At 38.3% G+C, this 9,795-nt stretch overlaps 1 protein-coding gene across 3 annotated transcripts; it reads left to right on the top strand.

The window, feature by feature from the left end:
* The first annotated feature begins 529 nt into the window (after positions 1-529).
* On the top strand, positions 530-9,681 carry e2f5 (E2F transcription factor 5). Of its 3 annotated transcripts, none has more exons than XM_042428665.1 (9): positions 530-641; positions 739-874; positions 2,336-2,445; positions 2,706-2,867; positions 3,477-3,579; positions 3,852-4,176; positions 7,303-7,440; positions 8,359-8,397; positions 8,528-9,681. In XM_042428665.1, the coding sequence occupies exons 2-9, from the start codon at positions 746-748 to the stop codon at positions 8,602-8,604; spliced, it is 1,083 nt and encodes a 360-aa protein (XP_042284599.1). In that variant the 5' UTR covers positions 530-641; positions 739-745; the 3' UTR covers positions 8,605-9,681. The 3 variants fall into 3 exon arrangements, with proteins under 3 accessions (XP_042284599.1, XP_042284597.1, XP_042284598.1); XM_042428663.1 differs by having other exon boundaries at positions 3,471-3,579; XM_042428664.1 differs by lacking the exon at positions 530-641 and having other exon boundaries at positions 648-874; positions 3,471-3,579.
* Positions 9,682-9,795: the final 114 nt, after the last annotated feature.

The raw sequence follows: 9,795 nt of genomic DNA, 5'->3' as shown, positions 1-9,795 counted from the left end.
AACAAACAAAAAATAGATCAAAAGATATGCTTGATAACATTAAAAGCACTTATGACAGGTCAAAATTTTGAGACAAGTCAAATTTATGAGATATAAAGTCAAAATTCTAAGATGGTATGTCAGACTCATGAGATAGTAAGTCAAAATTGTGATACTAGGTTAGGTCTAAATTGTAAGATAGTACAGTAAGTAGTAAAAAATAATGAGATGTAAGTCAAACTTATAAAATAGTCCAAATTTTGAGTTACTAAAAAAAAAAAATCCTGAGATAACAAGTCAAACGTTTAACTTAATAAGTCAAGAATTTACCTTTTAGAGTCAAAATTATAAGATAGTAAGTCAAGAATTTGAGAAGCATCTCATAAAACTTACTTATTTCATTTTGATACCATGTTTTTTTTTTTTTTAACTTTTCATGTTTCGTTTTGTTTTGCCTGAAATGGGCTCCCATACCGATTATTTCTGATTATCATTAGATTAGGTCCTGATAGAGTGGTCTCCATGGTGACAGAAGGGAGGGCGGAGTCATATTTCGAGTGACTGGGGGGCACGAGCTGGACAAGGGTTGCCGTGGCAACTGTAACCTAACGTAACGTCTGTTCATTTAAAAACCCTACCGGTACTGCCGACGTCCCGTTGAGGTAACAGAGACGACGTGTCTGAATGAAAAGAAATTTACGTAATTTGCAGTTTAACGCAGATACGGCTCATTAAAATAAGTTAAGGTTTCTTTTATAGAGAGAAGATGGAGCTTGAGACGACGGAGACTGCACGCTCGACACCGAGTCGCTACGAGAAAAGTTTGGGGCTCCTCACGAGGAAGTTTGTCAGTTTGCTACAAGAAGCGGAGGATGGCGTCCTTGATTTGAAAGTGGTCAGTGAAACGACAGGGGCAGGCTCACTGTTGTTGTTTTTAGGGGAAATTAATCGGTGTTTTCTGGTGGTACCTTTCAGGCAGCAGACGTGAACAAAGGGCTGTCAGTCACTCTTAAATGGGGCTAGTCAGGTGCATTGATTTGTTTTCCAGGTGGTCTAGCTAGCCGCCATTAGCCAGGCCTCCTCGTTTGTTGGTCCAACAACACAAACTACTCACAAGCAGTAAAAAGCTGTATTTGTTTTTGGATGATGTGGATGGCTAATCTTCTGTAAAATAGTCAGAAAATAAATCAGCTTATTTTGTTCATTAGAGGTAAATGTGGTAGTCCCTAAATGTTATTTCATAGCTTCTTAATCTGCCAATTTCAATACAGATTACTATGAACCCCCTTTTAATTAACCCGTGGTGGTCCCCACAAGACACTCTTTGCTACATCATTGTCCGTAGTTGGACAGTCTGACAGTCCCTCTCCATATTTTAATATACATATGCAAATATAATGGCAGACAAACATAAAAAAACAACAATATTTTAGAGAGTTGACAGGGAGGAAACAACCCAGTTTTTGACTTTATGAGAAGAATAAGGGCATTAAATCACACACAACCACAAAAATGCCAAGAGCGGCACAAAAAGTCCAAGATTTACATTTTTATATTTACATTTTGTCATTTGGCAGACGTTCTAATCCAAAACGATTTACAAGCAAGGCAAGACAATCGAGCGTTAGAAGACAGTGACTCCAAAAGACTTATCTCAGCTGTTGTCGTTTCCTATCTTTACAGCAAGGATCACAACCTTGGAATTTATTTTGCCATCCTTGACATTTTTGTACTTGTGTGTACATTTATATCTTCCTTTTCAAAATGTCAAATAAATGTCAAAAAACTGGGATGTCCCAACCAGCACATGTTCTTTTTGAAGGTTCCTTCCTGCCATCTCTCAAACTATTTTCTTAGAGCTGTCTGCTATAACTACTATGAAGCTCCGTAAATTGTGAGTAAATGGAGACATTTAGAAGAAAGCTTATTAAAGATTTCAGTTTTACCATCTGCTCTTAGTGTTTTGACTCGTGGCTGTGGCTTGTGGCCAGACCAAAGTTTATTTTAGTTTATTTTTTAAGTTTATTTTTTCATTTTTATCTTTCAACAAATCTATCTTCATTTTTATCACAGTGATGATGATGGAGTTTTCCCTCTCTACTTGCGCGCCAAAACAGGCTAATGTTTACACTGCAAGCTCCTCAGACCCTTTCCCTCCTCCTTCCTCCTCTGCTATTGTATAACTGTCCTCTTCTGCCAAGGGGTTTGATTTGCTGTTTGTGCAGCTTAATTTGCCAAATCCTCCACTTGCTAGCTTTACTTGAGTCTCTCTTTTTTTCTTTTTTTTTGTGATGTACCTTGTCAACAAAAGTTCTGTCACTGAGCGAGACCCTTTATGGAAATTCCAAATTAACAGGCTGCAGACAGTTTGGCAGTGAAACAGAAGAGGAGGATATATGACATCACCAACGTACTGGAAGGTGTGGGGCTGATCGAGAAGAAAAACAAGAACATAATCCAGTGGAGGTTTGAAAAAACAAGTTTTACTGTTTTCATTTTTCAGCACCTTCAATATTTTGAAACCTCTTGAAAATCTCTACAGCGCTGTATGGAAATTGGCATCTTCATCATCTCCAGAAGTTGATCAATTAAAAAATATTCATATTTGCTTTTTAAGCCAAATCAAAATTTTTCCTTTGAAAAGACCCACTTAGTAATAGCAAAACAGTAGCAGCATTTGTTCATATCTCACCCTTTCCTCTCTCATCATTTATTATCGAGTCCAGGGGGGAAAACAAGGGAAGCCAAACCCAGGAGGCGCTGGAGCAGGTGAACGTTCTGAAGGCCCATATCTCTGAGCTAGAGGCTCAAGAGAAGGAGCTGGACAACCAGAAGGCATGGCTGGAGGAGAACATTAAACACCTCAACCATGATCCCATCACTAGTATATATCCTTTGAATTTTGAGGTTCAGTTCTAATTCAGTTCAGGTCTGTGTTTTTGTGTGATGTCTCTTTTCTTCATTTCACAATCTTGAGTGCACAAACTGTAATTTTGTGCCAGTTCATATTAAGGCAAGTTGAAACCAAAAACACCCCATCCTTACCTTGTATAATATTCAAAAGCAACTTCCTGTTTCACTAAACCTGAAAGTGTTTAAAACATTTACTACTGAGCCTTTAAATTTGATGCCGTGCCGTTCCAGTGAAATGTTGCTTCACTGAAGTGAAATGTTATTCTCTTTTTTTTGTGCTCTTGATTCTTTGTGTCTCTCTCTCTCTCTACAGTTTGTAATTCAAGTCCTGGCTCCATTTATTAATTTCAGAGGGGAAAAAAAAATCCCCATTTGATCCTTTTAACACTGTTTGCTTATTGAACAGAGAAAACACTATAAAGAGAGGATTATAAATATAATTGCTATTGTCAGTCTCTTGTGTAAGCAGAGCTAGGCTAATCCTGACTTGCACAATGCTCACAGTCTTGTTTTTCCAGTTTATTGTCTCCATTTCCCTCATATGTAATCCTGTTCCTGTTTCCTTAACATTTCCTCACTTATACATTTGTGACACATGAAGACATCTGCAATGCCTTCAGTGGAGACACTCTTCTGGCTGTAGTGGCTCCTGCTGGGACTCAACTGGAGGTGCCACTACCTGAAATGGTTGGTCACAATCATGCTTTGTTGAATTGGACACATTAAATTTTATAGTCATAGTCAGCAGACAAGAAATTAAAATATTTTCCTTATTTTCTATGGTAAACCACATGCGGTCTGTAATAAAAGCTAGCTAATGCCATGATAAGTTTGTTGTGGCATGTGAAGTGTAATTAGGGTGCTCTACATTAGCTCCTACTTACAAACACCCAGGTCAAGAATTACTCATGCACAGAAATGTATGACTGTAAGCTGATCTCCATGTTGTTGTGTTTCAGGGCCAGAGTGGTCAGAAGAAGTACCAGGTGAACCTACGCAGTCAGTCAGCTCCCATCCAGGTCATGCTCATCAACAGGGATTCAGACTCCACAATACCTGTGGTGTTCCCTGTGCCGCCCACCGACGATATCTGTCCAATGCCAACTCCACCCAGTACCCCCGCCAGCCTGCAGAGGTTCCCTCTCTCAACATCTGTTTACTCCACTTCCAACACCACTTCCTCCTTCTGCAGCCAGGACTCTCTCTGCTCAGACCACCAGATGGTGCTGCCAGAACATGATGACGTGCTGACGCCCTCGTCCACCCCTCCTGACATACAGATGGGTAAGGACAGGGACTTTGAGATTTGAGGATGAGTGGGTGGAAAATGGGCTTGTTGCGGGAAAAAAACGTATTGCATCATAAGTTCCTCAGTAAAACCACCAGTCATCCGGTTTTTTGTGCAGAACCTCACATTTGACACGTACAGTAGAGGTTTTAAACATAAGTGAGAGGATTAAATAAATATAGCCAGCCAAAGTTTTTTATTGCATTGCACTATTAATAAAAAAGTAGAGGAATAAAAAAAAACACTGAATAAACACTTGCGTATGTTAAGAAACTGGCTTAACATTAATCTCAAAGTACTGTCACACTGGAGCAGTTTCATTTCTTTCTTTCTCAGATCTCCCATCACAAGTCAGAAGAAGTTAAATTCAGTCCCTCCCTCTTGTAACTTTTATAAAATTTGGTAATTTCATTTTTTTTTGTGTGTCGCACGCCTGATGTTTGATGTCCTGGCTGAATGCAGCTGGTGTTTCAAAGTTCACTGAGTGGTAATAGCGTAGAGAAAACCACACTGGTCTGTACTTGTGCACCAAAAGCCACTGGGGATATCCCCTACTGAAGCAAGCCTATTGGATATACTTTATTATTTACACCTAGCTAAAACTAACAGCTGTGAAATAAATTCTATTTCATGAAGATTATAATGTTCGTTTTGGTCATTGTTTTAGAGATGTGTCGATTAAGCTTTTTAGAGATTGAAGAGGCTGCAGTTAGGTGGTGTTGTTGAGTTACTCCAAAACAGGACAGAGGCATATTTGCTGTTACAAACTTTTTTTTTTAAAAGCCCCTGAAAAATGTAGTACACACAGGCCACAGGTGTTTACACTTATTCTATCTGAGTAGACCCCTTCTGTGTGTGACTGTGCTTGATTGACATCTCTCACTTTCCTCTCAAGTGGGCTAATCAGCCAAAATAAGTGAAAACCCCTGTTTAGGTGTGCAGGGCCTTTAAATGTCCAGTGTGTAGAATTTAGTGTCATCAAGCGGAACGGACTTGGCAGAAATGGAATATAATATTCATAAGTATGTTTTAATTAGTGTATAATCCCATGAAAATAAGAATCGTTGTGTTTTCGTTACCTTAGAATGAGCCCTTTATATCTACATGGAGAGTAGGTCCTCTTCCAGCCTACTATGTTTCTACAGTAGCGCAGAACAGAAAAACCAAACACTGGCTTTAGAGAGGACTTTTCGCATTTTTCATGAGTTTCGTGGCCACTGTAGGTTCTTCTACATGCTTGGAATGGGAGGGGAAGGGTATTGCAATCTGCAAACCCTCGCTAGATGCCACTAAATCCTACACACTGGTCTTTTAAAACCATCATCAGGAGCAGGTCAAGGTGCGAAGCTGAAGTCAGACCATTCAATTCTGTGTAGAGACACTGTTGATTTAGATCGCGAAATGTGTCTCTTTTGCTTCGACTAGAGTTCAGTCTGATTGAACTTTGTGTAATCGCAGGACTCTGGCAATGTCCAGCCAGACTGGGCTAGGGGTGAGATGGGTTGGGAAACAGAGAGAAATACTCTGCTATATCATGCTTATGTGGTGTATTTAAGTGAACTGTTATGCATCCACCTTTATGCGAAAACTTAATCGAACTGTATATATCACAAAAAAACAGAAAAACCTTCCAGTATAATTAACCATGAGATCAAATCACCAACTCTCTAAAACAGTTTCAACGTAAACTGAACATTATAAACTTGAAGCACTGTTGTATTAGATTGCATTAGTTTTAGCCAGGTGTCCCTAATAAACTTGCAACTTTTTTCTACTGTACTGGAAGCAGACAGTTTTTCACTCAGTAATGCTCCCATGCCCAAGAGTCGGAAGCAATGCACTGCTGATCTGAGTTACCAGGAAATCAAATTCTGAAAAAGAACTGTAAGCAAATACTGGCCTTACGAAATGGATCATGTGAATGGCGTGGGCCATTATTGCTTTTAAAAGGTTGCTTTTTAGCAGCCGAGTAAGAAATATCAGATGTTAGCATGTCTTGGCCTGTAGAAACAGTATCAAAAAAGGCTTGCTGCTTGAAACACAATGTCACCGTAACGCAACTTAAAGCAAAAATAATAGGGCTGTGTCATTCATAATGGCTTGCCTATGTCAGACAAGTTTCAAGTCTCAGCAAGTTGATTTTCTTAGTGTGTTTTTCAGTGAATAAAAACCAGTATCTGGCTGGACCATAAGAAATCAGTTCAAGAACTGTTTATGAACAGTTAAGTTTCTTCACAGTTGGTAAGAAATTGGCTTAAATGTGCAAAACCTCCTTCCTTTTTAAGTGACTTTGTATTTGCGTAACGCCCTTAATCGTAGTACAACATACTGCAATGATACAAAAGTAATTTCTACTGTGACAAATGCCAAGATAATGTTTGAACTTTGTCTACCCAATATTTGTAATGCATAAAATGTTCCTTTCCTTGAAACCTGTACATATAGTACTGAAGAAAATTGAATGAGGGAGTGTGAAGGCTCTCCTTTTATAATCCTTTAACATCTTCCTCAACTTGTAAATGTTCTGTCAAATTTCTTCAGTATAAAATACTCTGTAACACAACATCCTTGTGTAAATCACCTAGAAAGACAGTTACACTAATGAAGCCAATTGCAGGTCAACCAGAATTTGCTAGCAAGCAAGACAGTGTCTGCATTTGATCCCGCTTCATGTCATGGGAACTAACTAAATATAGACATTTACAGTTTGTGTTCCAGACAAACCACTTCCTCTACTGGAAATAAGCTTATAAAGAATGAGTCAGTGTTGCAGTAGGCGTTAAGATGGAAACATACCTAGGAAACATGGTAAAGCTCAGAGCCAGCAAATTGTCAAAGTGAAACCCATTTTTCAATGAAAATGAGGAATAATGCAACAGCAACTCAAACGTTCACTTACCAAACAATCTTTAGTGTTATACTCTGCTCTGGTCAATTCAGTCACAACTGACTGCTCAGGCTGTCTCTCTCTATGTGCTTCACCACACACTTTTGGACAGCGACCCATCCTCTTCTTATAGTACCACGTTCAGATAAATGAACTTCACAATGCTTCAGGTGTACTTTATGAAAGGGCCTGTGCAACTAATTATTCTTGTCATACCTCCCATTCCCCTCTGCAGTGTGTCACACTCAGCCTGCGCCAGTGTTAGAGCAGCAGCAGATGCACCTGGCGGGTCACGAGTTCCAGTCTGTGCTGGATATGAGCACCCTGCTGAAGCTCAACTCTGCTGGAGACCACATGAAGGACGACAGAGAGGGTAAGGCACAGGGATGTGAATAAATACAGTTACACTGAGCAGATTGCATCTAGCAGCACATTTGTTTCAGTTATGGTTCTGTAGAGGCTTTAAAAGGGACATATTATGCTTTTTGTGATTTCCTGTTGTTTATATTCTCTTCTGATGTTGGATATCTATGTTAAACACGGTCAAAGTTCTAAAACTTGAGGTTAACATATGTAGAAATGCTCCTTGCAAGTCAAAAGCCAGGGCTTCAACCTACTTTGACATTTTTTCCTACCTGTCAGCTCATAGTTAATGCCCAAAAACAACCATCTGTTCTGTAGCCTTTGTTGCTAAGGTTGTTGCTAAGGTTCTTCTATGGGTTGTTCATGTTGTCCACTCACATATTTCAGATCAGATTTCGTCTCGAACATTTACGAATGTATTTGAGAAGTTGACATTTCAAGTAAAGAACGAGAAAAACTAGTGAAATCCTACTACTATAGTTTGTTTCATTATGAGGTAGCCTCCACAGTCAGTGGACGTCTGCAGAGAGGCGGCTTTCAAGAGCTGGCCAATCAGAAGAGAGCGGGCTCTCTGGGATGAGAGCCTTAAAGAGACAGGAGCTAAATTGCCATGATTCAGACAGAGACTGAACTGAGTTTTTTAAACTGTAAATCATGCAAATATATTCCAGTAGAGCACCAAATTACAAATATAGACCTGTAAATGTGTATAAATATGTCCCCTATAAGATCACTTTTTATTGATTGTATTGATTCCAATATTACTTGGACTGATGAGGGAAAATGGGTGAATAATTTACTGATATTTTGTTGACTTTTTATCTGGTTTTGTTGCTTATAAATTGATGTTACACAGGCCATAAATGTAAATTTTTCATTACACTCTGAAGTAGAAGCTGTAAAAAATGTGCTTTTAATCCTTTTGTAGGAGCTGTTGACCTAATTGATGAGCTGATGTGTACTGATGGTAAGCACCTCAAAACCTGTTCAACAGTTATATATTACTTAGACTGCATATAGAATTTTGATTATATATCTGTTTCTGTCTTACTTATGTTTTACAGTATTCTCGTTGATGCTTCTCTCTCTACATGCAGGCATAGACTACAGCTTCAACCTGGACGACAATGAAGGCGTGTGCGACCTGTTTGACGTACAGATCCTTAATTACTGACGGCTGATGGGGGCTCTGCTATATGCTTATACAATCTCAGGAAGCACTTTTTGCCTCCCTCTAGAGACACTTCAAAGATACTTTTCTCCTATTTTTGTTACAATTGCACCGCTGAAACTTAAACATGCCGTTGTCATTTATCTTAAATACCCTTTACATATGTAAGATTTCACCGCTTTGCACCAGACAGCTTCTTTTTTTACTAAGCTGGGTTTTTTGCCTTCACAGCCAACACAAAACATAGTGCCTGAATGAGGATAAGATATTTATGTAGCTACAGGGTCATTATGTCGTCATTGGATTTTTAATGATTTACTGGTTAAATATCCACAACGTTCCAGAGAAATGAGGTGCCTTAGTGGAAATAAACCAGGATGAATCCTTCAGCCTCCTACTGCACTTTTGCATGTACGCATCTTTGATTTTTCCACATCTGGTAAAGTCTGAGACTTGAAGAAAACTGCTTTACTTTCTGTTGCTTGGTCAACATTTGGAACTGTGACAGTGTTTTGCTTTAGCTGATATTTACAGTAACTTGTAATGATTCAGTATTGGCTTTTTAAAAACCTTTTGATACAGGGTTGACGATCTAGTTCAGGGTACATAAACAGACTGGTAACACTGGTACAGTACCTTTCCATAGTTATATTTGATAAAAATGGCATATTGTATTTAACGAGTGATTTTGTTACATTTTGTAACCTTGTTCTCATGTGAAAAAGCCAGAAAGTTTTCTTCTCTAAATTATTGTCACACTGCCATCTTAGGCCTCTAAGTTTTTGTTTTATACATTTTTATTATCACAGTTATATATTTGAATAACTAATATTTTTTACTTAATTTAAGAGAAAATTCTTGGTTGTAGTTTGTTGAAACTGAAGCTGGTTGACTGCCTTAATCGTAATTTAATAATTGAATTAGCCATATTTCTGATCTGAAATATCAGATGTTAAGAGCCTTGGTCTGCATTTTTGTATATTTATAGTTTTCTTTGATTGCAAGAAGTAATGTTTTTGTTACATTTAGTTGTTTATTTGCACTGTTAAAAATTTTTTTCAATAAAGGATTTAATCTTGACTTACAAACTTTTCTTTCCTAACAAATAATGATTATAGTTTAATTTACAAATGTAAAATGAGAGTACAACAGAGCACAAATCGTTAAAACATGGGCAAAAAGAAGCCTCTCAAT

The sequence above is a fragment of the Thunnus maccoyii genome, chromosome 12, assembly GCF_910596095.1.
Source record: "Thunnus maccoyii chromosome 12, fThuMac1.1, whole genome shotgun sequence".
Classification (NCBI taxonomy): domain Eukaryota; kingdom Metazoa; phylum Chordata; class Actinopteri; order Scombriformes; family Scombridae; genus Thunnus; species Thunnus maccoyii.
This window is presented reverse-complemented; position numbering and strand designations above follow the sequence as displayed.